We start from the raw sequence: 20,364 nt of genomic DNA, 5'->3' as shown, positions 1-20,364 counted from the left end.
TGACAGTGATATTTAAATTCAGATTTCGATTGGCTTTCTTAGTATTTTAAAGCCACAATACGACTACCACGAGCCATAAACGATTTGTTTAATATCTATTAATATTTTAACAGGGAAGGAAGGGCATGGAAGGAGTAGTCGTCCGGGGTGCACCAGGCATCCCAGGGCGTAATGGACCAAAAGGATTCCCTGGTTTTGCAGGAACCCCAGGACTGCCAGGCGAACCTGGACTGCCTGGTATTGACGGTCCAGATGGGAAGAAAGGAGAGGCTGGCAAAAAGGGCTTCCGTGGTCTAACAGGTTTAACTGGTAAAGGCGGAGCATTTGGCTTCCCGGGTCTAAAAGGTAAACGAGGACTCCCAGGAGAAATTGGAGATTACGGCGACGTTGGACTACCTGGAGAACAAGGTACACCTGGCAGACAGGGCATGCAAGGACCAAGCGGGATTAAGGGAGAAAGAGGTGATTCTGGATATATGGGTCGCATGGGATTACAGGGACCGGCTGGAATTAAAGGAGACAGAGGAGATTATGGCTTCACGGGACCGAAAGGAGAACCTGGTGAAAGTAGTTTCAGCGGACTGAAAGGCGATATGGGAGAACAAGGAGCGATGGGCTTCCCCGGTGAGCCAGGCTTGGATGGGTTAATAGGTCCAAAAGGTGACGCTGGAGATGACGGGTTTGTTTATAATGGAGGCCCGGGTCCTAAAGGCGAAAAAGGTAACAATGGACTATATGGACCACCTGGAGAACGTGGCCGTAAAGGAACATCGGGAGAAATTGGTTTTACAGGAGAGCATGGTGAAATAGGAGACAAAGGATTCCCTGGACAACCCGGTAAACCTGGAAGAAATGGGTTAGATGGACTTAAAGGTGTGAAAGGTTCCATTGGATTCTCTGGATTCCCTGGTGGTAAAGGCGAAAAGGGCTTCCGTGGCCGACCAGGAAGAACTGGACATGCTGGTTTAGACGGCTTACCCGGTTTACAAGGTTTACCTGGCGCGAGAGGACTACCGGGCACGCCGGGAGAAAGAGGAGAGCCGGGATTGATCAGTTATGGGCACGGTACCAAAGGTGACATAGGAGACGTAGGGTTGGATGGCATCCCAGGTAATCCCGGAGAAATAGGTGCGCCCGGATATCCTGGTCAAAAAGGTATTAAAGGACAACGAGGTGACATCGGGTATAGAGGTCAGGACGGTGATCAAGGTCTACCTGGTCGGAAAGGTGAGGCGGGCAACCAAGGGTCTCCAGGTATGCCAGGTTTGCGTGGTTTAAATGCTGAAAGAGGTGAACCCGGCACACCTGGTATTGATGGCTTAGATGGATGGTATGGAGCGATGGGACAAAAGGGGGCTCCAGGAGAATATGGCCTTGATGGCCCTCAAGGCAAACCAGGTGTTCCAGGCCTTGTCTTTCATGGCCCCAAAGGAATAACGGGTGATCAAGGTGCAATAGGCCGGCAAGGATTCTCAGGAGCTCCCGGACAAGTAGGATTACCAGGGCCTACGGGTCTCAGTGGAGAAAAGGGTGACAAAGGTGAAGTCGGATATATAATAAACCCAAAAGGAATGTCAGGCGATGTAGGCTGGCCAGGTGCTGACGGACTTGCAGGAAGGAAAGGCGAGAGGGGCAATGATGGTAGAAATGGCTATATTGGTAGGCGTGGCGCTCCTGGCTTAAAAGGATTAGAGGGAGATATGGGTCTACCGGGTGAAAAGGGAAGTGTAGGACTTAAAGGCATAAAGGGTGAGAGGGGTGATATCGTCGCAGCTTCACAAATTATACCAGGTCCGCAAGGTGACATTGGCTTCGCTGGGATTGATGGTTTAAACGGAGAACCAGGTAGACCAGGAGCTCCTGGAAGAAATGGATATCATGGCATAAAAGGACAAAAAGGAGATCTTGGTTTCCAAGGTTTCCCTGGTCTGCCGGGACCACCAGGACTTCAAGGGCAAAAAGGCATCCGCGGTTTAAGAGGAGAAGAGGGTATCCGCGGGCGCGCAGGGACACCTGGTATTCCTGGCCCTCCGCCACCGGTCCCGAAATCAAGAGGCTATTACTTCGCAATACATTCTCAAAGCAGTATGATTCCGCAGTGCCCGCCCGGGTCGAATCCTCTGTGGGATGGCTTCTCGCTAATGCACATCGTCGCTAACGGCAAAGCAAATGGACAGGACCTTGGTATGTATATTTTTTGAAATACATTTGGTCGTTACTTTTGTTAATTTGAAATTATTAATCAAGTAATAATTTATCAGGTGCACCGGGTAGCTGCTTGCGTAGATTCACTACGATGCCCTATATGTTCTGCAACCTGAACAGTGTGTGTAACTTTGCGGAGCGAGAGGACTACAGTTACTGGTTGTCGACTAATGAAGCCATGCCGATGGACATGACTCCGATTAGAGGGAACTCCATTGGTCCTTATATATCGAGGTAACACTTTATTGAACATTTTATACGTAGGTGGATATATCATGTTCCATAATATTTCATTTCACGTAAGACCCTACAAAAACGGTTCCTGGAGAGACAGCATAGTGCGCGTGTAATGCGTATTTGAGGCTAGGCTGCCTATGAAGGCAAAGGTCTGTAATGAAATGTATCTATCTGTTTAAGTATTTATTATATTAGGTATAGAAAACAAAGCCTGAGCATACCGTGGGAGATGTGGGACTTAGCAATTTAATAATTTTCTAAAACCTGACCAGAAATAAATGACTATTCTCAGGAGGGCGCTGTTATTCTGATATATGGGTTGACAGTTCAGTAAGTATGAAGAAAATAGTTCTAATGAAATTCCGCAACATGGCGCGTGGTCATATATTTCTGGTCATTTGTTTATTTGTTTATTTATAAACCCCCTTGAATGTTCTAGGTGCCAAGTGTGTGAAGCACCAACGCGAACAATTGCACTGCACAGCCAAACTACAATAGCGCCGTCCTGTCCGAACGGATGGGATGAATTGTGGCAGGGATACAGTTTCTTGATGGTAAATATAATCTATTCTGCAATCATGCAAAATCTCCAAGTTCGATACTGTGACACACACGTGCAAAATGTACTACAGATTGAACGAATTGTAGAAATTGTACCTACATCAGCTTCATTACAAAAGTACCTACACAGATATAATATTGAGGAGTCCTCGAATGTAATGGTGCTCTTACACGGGCAATACAATTCCAAGCAATCTACATACCATTACTGTGTTTGTTCCATACGCACCAACTAACTACGGAGCAAACGCGGCAATGGTATGTTGTGTTGTTGTGTTGCCCGTGTAAGAGCACCATAAACCTACATAAGATTAGGTAAATAAATTTAACAATTTTTTTTTCTACTCCTCAGCACACAGCAGGAGCCGATGCAGCTGGCCAAAGTTTGGTGTCTCCCGGGTCTTGCATGCGAGAGTTCCGTGTCCGCCCATCCATAGAGTGTAACGGCTTGGGTCGGTGCAACTACTTCGCGATGGGAATTGGCTTCTGGCTTTCTACTATTGAAGACAACAAGATGTTCGCAAAACCGGACCAAGAGACGCTGAAGGCTGACCATATCAGGAAAGTTAGCAGGTATGTACATAAGAAAGTATTTTTAATATTTTAGCGGGTACGATAATGAGGTTTAGCTTGATCTTTATATAGGTAAATCTAGTGGTAGTTTATTTATATTAGTGGTACCTAGTGACTAAGGTATTTCATCAGATTGAAACTATTTCGTATCAAAAGAACCACTTTTCTGCCAATATAAGTGCGAATGTCAACAAAAAATTGCAAATACGTACATATTAAATTCTAACTAGTTGTAATCGTTTAGAGGACTACCTAATCAACTAGATACCAGTCCAACGTAGTTACCGTTAGAACAAAGTAGAGGTAAACATTTTATTTCAAAACAAAAACATATTGATCATCTGATATTTACAGATGTTCTGTCTGCATGAGACGCTGGCCCGCCGCCTCTAGCCAACAGCAGGGCGACCTCAGGGCCGTGCCCAACGCGGTGGTGCGGCAGAACCCGCGCTACCCGCCGTACAACCGCCGGCCCGGCTACCCCTACCAGGGACCTCGCAGGCGCGTCGCCGGCTGGAGAAATCGACGTCGCCAGGACCACCCGGGCACATAATCGAACGATACTAATATAACATACAACTTGTGTTACGTTTTCGAAGCACTTAGGTATTCACACGCTTAATCATTCGCGACAGGAGTACTGATAGGTGACCAAGATTTAATAATCAACGTTAGATATCAATGATATTTTATACCAAAGCTTTTTTCGAATAATCTTTTGTTTTCGCAAGACGATAGTATGAAATACTTTCACTTGGCGAGGAGATAGTGTGATACTGTGCTGCCGATGAACTCATCTTCATCTACATACCTAGATATCTGGTAGGTAATAAATTAGAATTAATTTTAAGTAACGATTAACTTAAAGTATCACTGCCTTCTTTAGAGCAATAATTTAATTTAGGTAATTATTTTCTTAATAGATATTCAGTGTGTTGGAAATGCAAGGTAACGATAAAACGGCATTTTTTTACATGAAACGTAAACATGTATCATCAATCATCATAGATTTTTGAATTTTTAACTAAGTGGTTAGGCAGCAAATTGTGATACCTGTATGAACTGTTGTAATATGACCATTCAACCTATTTCTATGTTGTTTTTCCCCATGTAAATAATGAACAGTAGGTCTTCCACTGTGCAGTAATTCATATACATATGCTGCACATTTTTATTTAACGATTTGAATTCCTACCTGCTTATCAAATCTGTGTACAGATATATAGTAAATATATTTATTGACATAAGAATATAGTAATTTACATATACAGTAATTTAAATGCAAGTTTCGTTAGTTAAATCCTACTTTCCTGCAACTTTAAATTTCTAAGATACATGTTCTGTAAATATAATATAATAATTGAAAATTAAATGTTATATTACAATAAAACACAATAATAATAAAAATATTTTATTAAAAAAAAATGTAGTACTTACATATTTGACATGTCCCTTTCTTTTATAAATAACAAACGTTAGATGTTTAGTTAAACAGATGGTGTTATAAATTAGGTTGCGATCTGGCCTATACAAGCTGAACCCATTAAAGTCAATTAACTACGCTGCTACACCAATAATAGCAGTATTGATATTGGTAATATATTTTAATTTACATGACATATACTTTTCTGTGCAGCTTCGAAAGTCAAACTGACGTGTCATGTTCTTAATATGCAGATATCATAGTAAGTACTAGCCACGAAACTTCCGGACTCTGATAACCAGTACGCCAAAGGATCTGCATTTGACAGTCATAACACTATACTTACGCTAGGTATACATAACTCGCGTAGATTTTTTAGGTAATTGAATGTGATTGGTTCAACTGTAGTAATGCCGAGTGACCGATTACAAAATTATGACATTAAATTGCCTAGTCTATATGTTTGGTTACGGATTCTAAATGTTTTAACTTGTGGTCGTCGAGATTGGGCCTAGCTTCGTATGTACAAATGGTGACGCCGTGCTTGTGTGCGGGTGTCCATTCCCCCTTCAAGCCGATATAATAAATTTTCGTGTTGTCAGCACCGAAGTTGCTCGGAAAGTGCATAGTCAAATGGGTTACAGAAGAAAACGTGACGATTCTGTAACAATAATAAAGTAGGTAATAAGGTATTTCTTGCAATTAAACTAGTGATTTTAAGACAACAAAGGTATTTTAGGATATATAATAAATTGGGCCACTTACTTCTGTGCTTAGCTAATAATTTATTAATTTTTGTTAGATTGCGCCCAACGTAACTATTTTTTTTATATATTTCCTGCTAGTTTCATTCAGAAGAAAATAATATCGTGAGCCAGGAACATATATCTCCATGAACAATAGCGTCACGCGCAATAACTAGGGGCGATTTGTAATGAACCCTCGTGGACGTTAGGTGCAACTTAAATTAAGAAATGACAGTAAGCAAAACGTAAAACTATTTTCATTGTATATCGATTGAATTTTTTGCCGGATAATAGTAGAGTACATGCTTCTTACTGATTTTTTGTTAAAAGGAAAGGGCCGTCAGCTGCCATCTTAAATGCCGTACCGTACCTCAGAAGCCAGACAGGAGCATTTATCGTTTATACACCAGTAGTGAATATAGTTACTTGTATGGTGATGTATAAAAAAGTTTTTTGTACCTTTTAACTAAAAGCAGCATGGTATGTTAAAATAAAGATTCATGCTTTCTTCCAGATGGGTGAGATGGGGCTGTACTTTTTGATAAGCACTTTACCACAGTATGTTCACCCAGTAGGCAGGGCCGGATTAAGGGTAGAGCGAGTGGAGCGGCCGCTCTAGGCGCCAAATGGTAAGGGGGCGCCAAAATCGAGACTGGAAAAATCCATACAAAAAATTATACGTTGCGTGGGCGCGCACATATCACAAAATGGCGAGAGGAGTCGGAAATGAATCCACCTATTGAAAATCTAGATTTGTAATTCAGATTAAGTGAAAAGTTGCACCACATTTCAATTTATAATTCGTATATAGTAGTGTGACTGCTTTAAAAAAAAACAAATCATAAATATTCAATAAAATAATTTGATTTGTTCCCTAGTTTTACCCCAAAATATGTCAAGGACCGCAGCTCTGCACACGATAAAAGCTTGAAAGTTCGCGGATTCCCCGCTGGCGGGGAATAATTAATTGAGTCAATAGGAAAAAAAATCGCGCTCGCTTCGCTCGCGCTTACTATTTATAATTATCTTCTCTTTTACTCAAAACAAATTCCGAATCTGCTTTCCTGACTTGGCCACTATAGTGCACCATTTTGCTTGTTATTTCACACGTAACTATACTAGGGTGCGACTACGAAAGTTCAACCATTTGTCCCTTTCGCACTCTGTGTGATGAAATCCATAAATTCTGTATTGCGTTAATCTTCAAATTACGGCATTACTATGAAAAAATTTTCGCGCTCGCTGCGTTCGCGATTTATTTTCCTGCGTAGTGACACTTCTTTCCAAGGGCGCCGAAACTTAAACTCGCTCTACCCTGATCGAGTGCATGGGCCGGCGCTGCCAGTAGGCATATTCTTTAAAATGTGTTTGTTAACAGGTACTTAACACCTACTTACCTATTTGAAATAATCTCCTTGTGGAACCAAACACAGACTCAAGGTAAAGAGTCGACACAACACAGCAAATCCGTCAAATATAAGCCTGTATGGCACATTGAGGATGGAATTAGGAACTTGATATTTTCTGGTTATTCTTAATTTTTATGTTACAAAATGTAAAAAAATAACTAGTTTGTATTTTGATACTTTGACATATTAATGTGAGCTGACATTGTAATTCTGTTTTATTTTTGATGAGGCTCTTGATTTTTAGATACACAAATTAAATAAGTTGCTTTTACGTAAAAGAAAAAGTTACCCTGAACACAAAAAAAAATGAGCTGCAAACATTTGGACGCAACACTAAAATACAACCTACAGAGCTCTTCTAGATCATACCTATGCAATGTCAGTATCAGGACAGATACCATAGATATAGAATTATTAAACTAGATTGTGGAAACACATTTTTTGTCATACTAAATTGAACGCTATCACTGAGACATAGTGATCGTATCAGACTAGCGAAAACGGTCCACATGAGAGGGCATTGTTTGGGCTGGTGTCCCTCTCGCACGTGTGGCCAGTGTTAATGAGGTTACCATAGTAGTAGTATTTTTATCTGTATATTACCTGACTTTATAACTTCTTATATTATTTTAGTGTTATATTCAAACTAAGGTTTCAATATATTTCAAAGAATTGGAAAATAATTATAATGTAATTATTTTGATGCCAATAAATCAAAGATTTGTATAATTAAAAAATATGTTCAAATGGGTATTAGTAGATTTGGTAGTAACTTTGAAAATTGACTGGTATCCCCAATGTATGACAGTGTCAGTAAGTGCGAGAGGGACACCAGCCCAAACAATGACCTCTCATGTGGACACACTTTTTGACCTAACTACTCATTCTGGTTTAACTGTAATTCTGTGGCAGATACTGACATTGCAGTTGGTGTTGGTGTGCAGTTTTCACGTAAGTTGCTGTTGGATTACAATTTATCAGAATCAACCCTTTAGATACTTGTGTACTTAACACAGCAAAAGGGAGTGTACACGTTTCTAATGGGTTGGCAATGCGCATGTGACACTCTTTGAGTTGCAGGCGTCCATAGTTTACGGTGACCACTTTCCATCAGGTGGACCATATGCTTGTTTGCCACCGACGTAGTATAAAAAAATATACGTTACACTTACTTAAAAACATATCACTTACTTGGGGGCATATTCTAATACACCTTCACTGTCCCTGTGAAGCTCAAACATCTGGTCTGGTTCAATGGTGACATCATCAAATGTCATGTTAGGTTTGTTTTTAAATCTGCAACAACAAAAAATAGTCTCTAAAATATTAACTACATATCTAAAACCACCTAATTAGTAGTATTTTGTGTGCCACTATCACAGAACACCCCACTAGAAGCCTAATGCAAGTGATATTGTTCGAGACGCAAATCACCAATCCTTGCGGGGTGAGGCGGGAGCGCACGGTGCTGCCATTGGTCGTTTCAAATAATGGCGCGCCTTTACGATTAGTCGTAGGGATAGGAATGGGACATGTCTATTATAGACAATGGTACCGTTACCAGTACTGTGGTGAATTTGTTTTACAAGTATTATTTCTACAAGTAATGGTAAGAAATGCGCAAGTTAGGCGTTTTGCAAGCTTTTATTTAACTTGCAATGTCAGTATATTCGGGTGAAATCATGCAACTTTTAAAGCAGATATTTTTAACCAATTGAGCTGAAATTTTGCACACATAATTGTGTAAATCATGTGACGATGCAATATTATGGTATCATGGAGCTGATCGGCTGATGGATCAGAAACGTGGCCATAGATTAAATTTCATATCTGATTATGATGTTGACCTCAATTCCAATAAGGCCTAGTTACCCTTCGGGTTGGAAGGTCAGATGGCAGTCGCTTTCATAAAACTAGTACCTACGCCAAATCTTGGGATTAGTTTCCAAAGCGGACCCCAGGCTCCCATGAGCCGTGGCGAATGCCGATGCCGGGATAACGCAAGGAGGATGATGATTGTGATAGCACCTCAATAAAAATCATTCTAGTAACTAATAACTAAACTGTGCATTTTTACTTACGTTTACTAAGTTAAATTACCAACTAAATATTCTAAACTAATCAATCAACTACATAACACTACAGACTCTACAGATTCTAGATAATTATTCACAATTACAAATCTGCTTTCTTTTATATTTCATAAAATGGTAGCACATGGTACGAACGGTAGTACGAAGTTCCCGCAACAGACATAAACTAACATGGCCCCATCCCTAGTCGTTTACGTGAAAGGGATAGCATATCGCAATGTTAACTAGGCAAAAAGGGATGGACGCGCCTCGGCGCCGCTCAGTACAACCATATTGACCAGTATAAATGAACTCCGCGGATAATAAACAATATTCAACAAAATAATTAATTTGACTTAACTGTGGAATGATATTCCATCTTTTTTATATGTGGAATTGTAGAAGACTTGCCACACCACTTAATACTGCAAGAGACCATTGTTTGCAACCAAATTTAATTATTTAAGGCGAGATGATCTGTCAAACTAACCAATCCAAGGGGGTGAGGTGCGCGGCGTCCGGGCAGCCCCGCCCGCGCGGCTCTGTTCGCTTGTCGCACGCGGGAACTCAAATTCGCGCGGCAGCATGACACAGACGGATCGCAGTACAATGATCGCCGTATTTTAACTGGGCTTTCTTAGTTTTTTCATGAAATAGGAGGCAAATGAGCAGCTGTATCGCCTGATGGTAAACGATCACCGCCTTTATTTTCTTTATTAGGTTTCATCATTTGTGTAAGTAATACTAATGATTTATAGTTACAGTGTGTTTGGTCAGCGTTGTCGGAGCTTTTAAGGACGTACCTAAACTACAATCAATTTTATCGATTTTTTCGGGTTCTCCAACTGCCATCGTCGAAACTTCTTAGTAATCGCACTTAGCTACAGATCGACAGGGTTAAATAAAAAGGACCATTCAAACTTTGCACAGTGAGTTTTGAGGTCATTATGAATATGAACAAGTTTTATTAAGGGTCCAATGCTGAAACCACGAAAAAAAATTGGATGTTCCATAGAAATGAGCTGTATAATGACAGTCGAAATGTTTAAAAAGATATTTTTTTGACGTGAAACGTTAGGTGAACGTCTTTAAAAACCCGTAGTAGAGTGACCGGACCGAAAACCAGGTGTAACGAAAAGTGTTATGTCGCGGCGGCTTATATCTCTGTAACTATAATACCCATATAAATAAATTTAATATGAGTGTATAGAGGAAAGTAGCCATTACTCGGACATACATAATTTGCTGATACAGATGGCGCCACTTTTGCGGTATAAGCGTTCTATTCGGGCCAAAAATGGCGTTTTTTGTATTGTTTGCTTAGCAAGTACTCACAAAAATTGTATTGTGCTGTACCATAAAATGGTATTGTTAGATAGATCTCGTGCTAAATTATCGAAATATTATAAAAAACTAACATATTTATTTATGACCAGCTGGAAAAACTCAATAATGTGGCATTTTTTACAAAAATTTGGTGCTTGTTCATATTTGAGGACATCGTATGTAAAAATTAAAGCATAAAACTGTCAAAAGTTACTTAAAACACTAAGATTAACTAATAAGGAATAAAATAAATATACATTTTCTATAGTAAACATATTCATCTCCCCAAATATGCATTAGAATGAATGGCGCCGGCGGCTGCATATAACATACGATCAAGCGATAATGATTCATTGTAGTTAAAATTCAGTAAAGTACTATGTATAATAAGTATGTATATCGTAGCCTAGCACCCATAGTACAAGCTTTGCTTAGTTTGGGGCTAGGTTGATCTGTGTAAGGTGTCGTCCAATATTTATTTATTTATTTATATGTACAGTACTTTTTTGGTAGTGCGCAGGCCCCGAAGGCCCCACGGTCTTGTCTTTTGTATTTTGTTTACCTTTAGTGTTTTTACGCGAGGCCGCAGGCCGAGCTACAGATAGATAGTGCTCCCACGCAGAATACTTTTTACACACTTTTATAATTGTTCTGCGTGGGAGTTGGACCTCCGGCTCGCTGTTTCGCTTTTTAGACACTTTTATTATTGCTCTGTGTGGGAGCACTATCTGTCCGCAGCTCGTCCTGCGGCCTCGCGTACTTGTGAGCGCCACGGGGACGCTCCGGGCCTTCGGCCCTACGCGGAGCTCGGCCTTCGGCCTTCGCTGGGTTTCGAAGCTCAGCGTTGGGCCTCCGGCCCGCCGCTTCGCTTTTTAGACACTTTTATTATTGCTCTGTGTGGGAGCACTTTCTTTTCTTTTTTTTTTTTTTTTTATACTACGTCGGTGGCAAACAAGTATACGGCCCGCCTGATGTAAAGCGGTCACCGTAACCTATGGACGCCTGCAACTCAAACAGTGTCACATGCGCGTTGCCACCCCATTAGAAACTTGTACATTCCCTTTTGCTGTGTTAAGTACACAGTAAAAAGGAGTGTACAAGTTCTAAGGAGGGTTCGGGTTGCCGACGACTCAAAGGACAATAAACGGAACAAGTTAGTTCCGTAAGTCCTCCCGTCATCAGCACACCGCACCCTCGTTGAGCTCTGGCAGCCTTACTCACCGACAGGAACACAACACTATGAGTAGGGTCTAGTGCTATTTGGCTGCGGTCTTCTGTAAGGCGGAGGTACTACCCCAGTTGGGCTCTGCTCTAGATTCGAGCGAGACAATATCCGCTGTGCTGTGCCCTACCACACAAAGCAGAATATCATTCGCTATGCCCTACCTCGTATACCTCGTTCTGTCCGCAGCTCGGCCTGCGGCCTTCGCTAGTTAGTTACGTACCCTCCTCAGTAGCGGTGGTCCACACAACGTTTCACGTTATCCATCGCGGCTGTGTCCCTGACGCAGCCTACCTTAATTTGTTTGCGTTTTCAGCATTAGTCCCATAGTAAATAGGAGCACAATTTGAAAATTACGAGTTACAACTATTTACCTGCAAAGATAATACTGTGTAGATAATTTTATGGAAATATAACTACTTCTCCTAAACATCATAACTGTAGCTTTTACGGTTTTCCTGAATATATAAAAAAAACTAAAAATGATTATATGAAAAACTGAAGGGAGGAGGGGAAAGATTAACATCTCGGCGAGTTTTCTACTTCATGTAGAAGTTTTTTCTTATAAACATATTGTTAATAGAACACAGTAACCGTCATTCAGCTTCTTTGACCATAGACTTTATGTAAAAAGTTTATTATGTCATGTCACTGTTGTTTAAAAATACACATTTTTGTCAGTCGTGAATAAATAACGTTTTTTCATTTTCATATTGAAAGCTTTTAAGCTGTATACATGCCAAAGATTCGAATTTTATTCTTGTTGTTTATGAACCTACTAATAGCAGGTTACTTACTTGTATATTTTGATGATCATCATTCAAACTGATGAAATCACATCCAGTCACTGATGAAATCTATGCTATTTATATTTTAATATATATGAATAAAATCAAAAGTATGAAAACTATGCAATTAAAACTTTGTCTATTTAATAAAATTGCTATTGATATCATATCCTGACAATTATATTTATCTGGTTTAAACCAGACCCAAAATTCGAGGATTCAGAAGAACGTCAAAATGCTTCAAGAAAACAGCTTTTCTCTTCGCTTGACTCGTGTTGGCGGGGGCACTACCGCCACTACCGTACCTCCAAATAAAATACAACCCAGCACAAAATAAAGCATCAATACCATTCTATGCCTACCTTGAATTCTCAAGTATATTCATATCAAGTATCAACTGTTGTCAAAGGAGTCAGACAGCTTGTTGAAGGATTCATGTGATCTTGATCATTGATTATAGTACATATTTACAGATATTTGTCTAATTTGCAAGATCACATGAATCCTTCAACAAGCTGTCAATACTACAAGTACTATAATCAATGATTATAGTACTTTATATTTACAGATATTTGTCTAATTTGCAAGATCACATGAATCCTTCAACAAGCTGTCTGACTCCTTTGACAACAGTTGATACTTGATAATTAATCATACCCACCAAATAAATAAAAAAATGTCCAGCTTTATCAATGTATGATTATGGACTTTCATCAAAATTTATTGAGAAGTTAAAATACTGAAATCTTTTAACTATTGTGGAAAAATGGCGATAGTTGTCAAACAAAATTTCTGTCAGGCTGGCCACATGTTTGGCATAGACACAGAAAAAATATAGACGGAGGGTAGCACGATCTAATTAACCTTATACCAAATTTTGAAAGACAGAAAAATACCTACCCTACCTGATCTTCAATCAATACTGTACCTACCGCCGTCTTTTCTTTCTAACAACTCAATATTTTTATGAAAATTATACGTAAGTTTCTTCACTAAACTAAATGGACATCAGTCATATATTTTCCAAGTGGAAAAGTTGTGCTGTAATGACGTCACAGACGCGTCATCTAGGGGTTTCTAAAATCTATGATGTTTAGATATCGTAAATGTCACTTGATAACATCATATGAAAATGAAATACTTACGAGTATATATAAATTATCATTTTCCTCCCTTTTCACAGTCTTTGATTAGAATTTTCTTTATTTATTTGTTTTCTAGCACGCAATTATTTTTTCTGTCTCCTCAAAGCTTTGTTCCCCATTGTTTCAATGACACGTGACCACGCGGAGAAAACTGACATAGGTCCATCCTCTGAAAGCGCCGCCGCGCGACTGAAGAGGCCATAAGTGCCATCGAAAATGTTTTCGATTTCAAATTTTTTTTCAAAAAATTTTTTTTTTTTGCTAAAACAGGATTAGTAACAGGTCTTAAAATTGGGTTCATAGTTGTTCCATCTTTCCTCTGCGGATTTGGTAGTATTTGGTAAATATTATATTATTTTAATGATGCTACCCGCACAAACTCATCAGATTCGTCTAGATAATCTTATTACCTATATATTGAAGTAAAAAACAAGTCAAAAAAGTTTTTATCCTAGCTATGGGAACGATTTATTGTTAAAAGCCTTAGATTTTTTCCCGAGCGGACACGAACACTGTTAGCGGGTCGTATACTTGGGCGCTACTGATCGGTGTCGCACGCGTTCAAACTTTTATACACCTGATTTGTCGTATGCTTGGTGACCGCGAGTCGCCCTGTAAGGGCCGTCTTGTTGTATTGGTCTGTGGCCACTATTAAGACATATGTAAGTTTAAAAAATAAAAATTGGATATTTTTAAGGGAGGGCACAAACAAAGTAAGTAGACATTTTTGTTATATCAGGAATAAAATAAATAAATACATACATGATGTATTTATGTCTGTACAAATATTAAAAAAACCGGCCAAGTGCGAGTCGGGCTCGCGCACAAAGGGTTCCGTAGCAGCAAATATAATAAACTTATTATGTCAATTTATACACCTGCCAAAATTACAGTTAAATCAACCTATCTCAAAAACTATAAGAGATACTTTGATCAAACCAAAAATCGTTGAAAGAGTTAATTAGCATGCATCACCTCTATTTTTTTTAGAATTTTATACCCCGTAGTTATAAAAATAGAGGGGGGGGACATACTTTTTACGACTTTGAGAGCTGATATCTCAAAAACCGTTCACTTTAAGAAAAATGTTTTTTAGAAAACTTTATATCATTTTAAAAGACCTTTCCATTGATACCCCACACGGGTATGTACATCGAAAAAAAAATTTTCATCCCTCAGTTACATGTATGGGGGCCCCACCCCCAATTCTTTTTTTTACTATTTAGTGTCATAATTTTGTAGCGGTTCATACAACACATATTCCCATCAAATTTCATCACTGTAGTACTTATAGTTTCCGAGTAAATCGGCTGTGACAGACGGACAGACGGACAGACGGACAGACGGACAGACGGACATGACGAAACTATAAGGGTTCCGTTTTTGCCATTTTGGCTACGGAACCCTAAATATGTGTGGAGTGTGCATTGTGAAAGAGTATTATGATCATATCAATATGTAGCACATTATTGTATACATATTTATTAAAACCTTTCTTGGAATAACTAAGAAAAAATAAGTAAGTATCATAAGTATGTTTACTTTGCTTGTACCCTCCCTCAACAATATCCTATTTTTTATTAATACGTAAAAGTTATAGTGCCAAAAAAATCAGGGTTCGAAAATATCCATTATTTATAATAAATATCAAAATATCGGATATATATCAACTTTGATATATATCCATTTTGTATGGAAGGCATATCATTATTTTGTTGCACTATGTATGAATACAACTTGAGATAAGGAAAATTCTACTAAAAAAATATAACATTTAGTAAAAAATCAGTAAGAAACACAAAAACTATATTTTTAACAATGTTACATTTTTTAAAACCATTTTTGTATTGCAATATTTATAAAAAAATGATAAATATCGGATATTTATATTTATTGATATATATTGTCGAACCCCGCCGGATATATATCCAATATATTTCGGATATATATCTTGATATATATCCTCGAACCCTGAAAAAAATATAGGATTTTCTTTTATTACTTACAGCCTCAACTTAGAAGGATGTGCATCAGTATTTTCTGATGCTACCTTTATGCCTTTAAGCTTGACGTTTCCAGTGAATGGAATGTTAAAGAGGAGTTCTTCATCTGCATCACTCTCCACAAACTGAAAATCAAGAAAGTTGGGAATTGTCAAAGGTTTGCACAGTTGGATAAAAATTTCAGAAAAAAAAACATAAATTCACTACAATCCTATGGACTGACCCAATCTTTTGTAAAAAAATATTTTACAATAGAATTGATCAGTTATTAATTCGTCTGGAAACTTATATCATATGTCGTTTGATATTTGCCAGTTGCTTTTCGGTGAAGGAAAACATCGTGAGGAAACCGGACTAATTCCAATAAGGTCTAGTTTACCCTTCGGGTTGGAAGGTCAGATGGCAGTCGCTTTCGTAAAAACTAGTGCCTACGCCAAATCTTGGGATTAGTTGTCAAAGGGGACCACAGGCTCCCATGAGCCGTGGCTAATGCCGGGATAACGCAAGGAAGATGATGATCCAACAGACTTTATGTGACATGAATCACTCTAATAGCACACCATAAAACTATTTGGTGAAAATGGTGAATTATTAGAGAGATGAGAATTTTAAAGTGGGTGAAGTGAAACATAGCAGCAATGCAGTGAAGCATTTGTGGTATGTGGTATTTCAAAATTAGGTATATGTTTTTTAACTTCCCCCTGGCAATATTTTGAAATTAATGTTTCTATTGATAGAAGGTATACTACCTACTCATTTAGGTATAGCAAAAAAATCCAAAGTTTATTAATAATTTATACCAAAAGTAAAATTACATTTAGATAACATAAGCTGAAAAGGGTATAAGCAAATTTTGTAAAAGACTTCATACTTACATGAGTTCTATCAAGCCGCCTTTCCCACGGCTTAAATACAGTTTTACCTGATCCTTCCACCGTCTCATTCAAACACTGCAAATTCTCCTTATCAATTTTTTCGTAAAGGTTATATTGAATACCCAATTCCTCTGAACTTGAGTGGTCGTGATCGTGGCATCCATTATGACAATGGTTATGAGACATTTGAAAGTTTATTTAGTTATTTGATTATAAAATAAATTTTGCAGGTAAATATTGTTTGTCACGGTAACTCGTCGGCTCGTCGCGCAAACAAAAAAACCAAAACGTCAACGTCAGTTCTGTTTTGACATTTGAAGCTCTAGATGTCCAAAATAATGTGGACGATTAGGTGAAAGATGCTAAAATGCAATTATATTACATTATAATATAATAAACCTATAAAACGCGGTTTATCATAAATTTTACATTTTACTGCTCGATATAGAAGTAATTATTTTGAATAGCACAATAAAACAAATTTTGTGACATCATCAAGGCAGATTTAAGGGTATAATAGACGGTCGTTCAAGACCTTGGCCTTAATCCTAGTGTGATTTAAGCTAGGAACATACTACGCGGACGTCCGTCCTAAAGCTAGGAACATACTACGCGGACGTCCGTCGTAAATCGACCGCGGACGGGGATCTGGACAATGAATATACACTGAAGCTAGGAACATACTACGCGGACGTCCGTCGTAAAGCTAGGAACATACTACGCGGACGTCCGTCGTAAAACGACCGCGACCGCGACCTATCAGTGTGCATGGAACAAAACATCCAGAGAGCCATATTTCGATTGGACGTCCGTGCGCTCAAGGCCACGTCCGCGTCCGTCGACCGATAGTTTGCACGGTTATGTGTATTTCCATTGTCCAGATTCCCGTCCGCGGTCGATTTACGACGGACGTCCGCGTAGTGTGTTCCTAGCTTAAATCGACCGCGACCGCGACCGAACAGTGTGCACGGAACAAAACATCCAGCGAGCCAGATTTCGAACGGACGTCCATGCGCTCAAGGCCACGTTCACGTCCGTCGACCGATAGTTTGCACGGTTATGTGTATTTCCATTGTCCAGATTCCCGTCCGCGGTCGATTTACGACGGACGTCCGCGTAGTGTGTTCCTAGCTTAAATCGACCGCGACCGCGACCGAACAGTGTGCACGGAACAAAACATCCAGCGAGCCAGATTTCGAACGGACGTCCATGCGCTCAAGGCCACGTTCACGTCCGTCGACCGATAGTTTGCACGGTTATGTGTTTTTCCATTGTCCAGATTCCCGTCCGCGGTCGATTCACGACGGACGTCCGCGTAGTGTGTTCCTTGCTTTAAGCTCTGCTCTTAATTTTTTTTTATTCTAGCAACCCTACGCTCCATGTCATTTGAGTCACTGTCATGCAATGACGAATGTCGAATATTTGATGCTTTGGTTGAGATTGGATGAAGCAGAATAAGTGCTCGTGATTTTACCTAAAATATTAAATAACCGTTAAATTATTAATAATTCTTTGTTAATATCAATTTCAACATGTCCTTACTAAACCACTCTCGTGTTTCTATTAGTGTGATTGCCATATTTAGTTGTGTGCTATTGCTGGCCAATAATTATGTGGAAGCTAATGAAAATGAAGCAGTGAGTGCATCGAAAATTGGCCGAGGAGTTGGACATATCATGAACATCTACTACTGGTGATCATCTTTAAATACCTACTTTATACTTCTTCTTTCAATTGCTATCATCATTAACTGTATTTAATTACAAAATTGTATTTGCAGCTACTCATGTGGATACAGGAAAGTATTCGAAGACTATGCCGGAATCATTTCCCAAAAATATCCAGACATCTCGGTTATTGGTGCCAACTATGACCCTCCTGGCATGAACATGTACCTCTCAAGGATGATAGTAAGCAATGCAAATTACTAATTACTCTTAGTTATTTTTTTTTTCATTTTCCTCATGCTGACCTTAAGAGATGTGTATGAGTGATGATTTTTGCTTGATTTTCATGCTAATTGACCAGATCAATGAACCCAAATATCTTTAATGATATATATCTATAATATAACTATTACTCTCTTTGAAAGCCTGTATGCAGTGTGTGGAGGGATCTTATCACAATTCTTATCTTCCAACATATTTGTATAGGTATAGTGAACAAGACTTATTTGTTAAGGCAAACATTATTTTCATCTTATCTCTGTTTATTTATTGAATCTGTTATTACTAAATAAATTCAAGTTTTCTACAAATTTAGATTCCACCAGTTGCTGAATTTAAGTATTAGTTAGACTATGGAAATCAGTGGTATTTTGCTTTACTTGCTTGCAATATTGTAAGCAAGTGTAGGTATACTGTGTTTATACAATATGATAATAACTGCTAGTGCTAGTGGTCAGTTATGTTGTTCAACATTACAACTGATTATTTGTATTGTCAACACTGCAACATTTTAACTCATGACTGCATTCCATAACTAATACTACTTTACTAATGTAAGAGTATTATGATGATTAGCTGTAAATGATCCTTTGTTTTAGGGTTTTGCAAAAATGTTGCTGATCATGTGCATATTGAGTGGAGTGAACATATTTGCTTGGCTCAACAAGCCTCAGCCTGCCTGGTGGAGTTGGTGTCTGGAGAACAAACTCTACGCCTGCATGATGATGTTCTTCCTTGCCAACATGATTGAAGGCCAGCTTGTCTCCTCCGGGGCATTTGAAATATCTCTAGATAACATTCCACTATGGTCTAAGCTAGAAACCGGAAGAATTCCCCAACCACCAGAATTGTTTCAGATAATTGACAATACATTACAATTCTCCAAAATGGATATGCCAAAGAACTTTGCACAATAGGGTTTAGGGTTTGGTAATTAGGATATTTTATTCTTTCAATTATTTTCTTCCCATCTTTATTACTTGCAGAACTATGATCAAATTAAAATAACTTGTTTAAACCCATACTAAAGTATTTAGGCTAATGTAAGTGTCCTACCTATTCCATAAGATTTAGCTGAATATTTCTTTTTTGCTTGTTAAATGAACACTGTTAATGCAGAAGTAATAAATAGCCTGCACTGGTTGTGGGCCAAACCTGAACAATAAGCAGATTAGTAATTACTAATCAATCATGTCTACTGAATACTGTAGTATGGAGCATAAACATTATTCTTCTTTTCTTGTCACTGTGGCATACCATTTAGATACTTTTGGGTTTTAGACTTGGTTGTTTTGCTTTACTGAGTCGGTATACAAAAGAAAATTACTGCTTGAAAAGTATTTGCAAAACTATTCAATTGGGTTTATTTCATACCTAAAATTAGGTATATATTTTGTTTTAATGCATTTCTGGTTATATTTTTGTACAAAGATGTGGTATTATTTATAGTAATTTTGTTAAAGTACTAGAATAATGTGATGTAGATTCACAAAACAGCAAAATACCATATTTGGTGTTTGCAAATTGTAGCCAAATAATAAATCAGGATTATTTTTTATTTAGGAATGGATATTGGAATGAAAACTTGTTATTTTTTATGGACTTATATTAAAAATGTTCAAGTATTCACATAAAGTTAAAACACCTTTATTATTGAAAAACATTGCATTTAGAGAACAGTTATTTATAAGACTAACACAACAGTAATTTTCTAGTCACATCGTATTCAACTACTTACTGTACCAACAATGAGACAATGTCAAACACATCTTTTGAAAACCATAAATAAAGTGATTTAAAACAAGGTGTTATTTTATTTATGTTTCTGACAAA

The 20,364-nt window shown here is 38.4% G+C and overlaps 3 protein-coding genes across 3 annotated transcripts in view; 2 read left to right on the top strand and 1 right to left on the bottom strand.

Annotated features, from left to right (window-relative positions):
• The window catches only part of LOC125227334 (collagen alpha-1(IV) chain-like), a 36,220-nt gene extending 32,046 nt beyond the window's left edge, over positions 1–4,174 (top strand). Inside the window, exons 11-15 of the mRNA XM_048131625.1 lie at positions 114–2,184; positions 2,262–2,439; positions 2,882–2,996; positions 3,356–3,576; positions 3,931–4,174. Of these exons, the coding sequence (XP_047987582.1) occupies positions 114–2,184; positions 2,262–2,439; positions 2,882–2,996; positions 3,356–3,576; positions 3,931–4,129 (2,784 nt within the window). The 3' untranslated portion in view covers positions 4,130–4,174. The remainder of the gene's footprint in view (positions 1–113; positions 2,185–2,261; positions 2,440–2,881; positions 2,997–3,355; positions 3,577–3,930) is intronic.
• A 433-nt stretch (positions 4,175–4,607) lies between these two features.
• Positions 4,608–16,848, bottom strand: LOC125227335 (PITH domain-containing protein GA19395). The gene is made up of 4 exons (XM_048131626.1): positions 16,586–16,848; positions 15,714–15,835; positions 8,346–8,450; positions 4,608–5,660 (listed from the first exon to the last, which is right to left on the bottom strand). Exons 1-4 carry the CDS (start codon positions 16,769–16,771, stop codon positions 5,450–5,452), a joined length of 624 nt encoding a protein of 207 aa, XP_047987583.1. The 5' UTR covers positions 16,772–16,848; the 3' UTR covers positions 4,608–5,449.
• A 1,136-nt stretch (positions 16,849–17,984) lies between these two features.
• On the top strand, positions 17,985–20,335 carry LOC125227343 (thioredoxin reductase-like selenoprotein T homolog CG3887). Its single transcript, XM_048131633.1, has 3 exons — positions 17,985–18,278; positions 18,366–18,495; positions 19,131–20,335. Exons 1-3 carry the CDS (start codon positions 18,118–18,120, stop codon positions 19,446–19,448), a joined length of 609 nt encoding a protein of 202 aa, XP_047987590.1. The 5' UTR covers positions 17,985–18,117; the 3' UTR covers positions 19,449–20,335.
• The last annotated feature ends 29 nt before the right edge of the window (positions 20,336–20,364 follow it).

The sequence above is a fragment of the Leguminivora glycinivorella genome, chromosome 6 (genome assembly GCF_023078275.1).
Source record: "Leguminivora glycinivorella isolate SPB_JAAS2020 chromosome 6, LegGlyc_1.1, whole genome shotgun sequence".
NCBI classification, from domain to species: domain Eukaryota; kingdom Metazoa; phylum Arthropoda; class Insecta; order Lepidoptera; family Tortricidae; genus Leguminivora; species Leguminivora glycinivorella.
The sequence above is the reverse complement of the archived record's forward strand: the minus strand, read 5'-3'. Positions and strand labels throughout refer to the sequence as shown.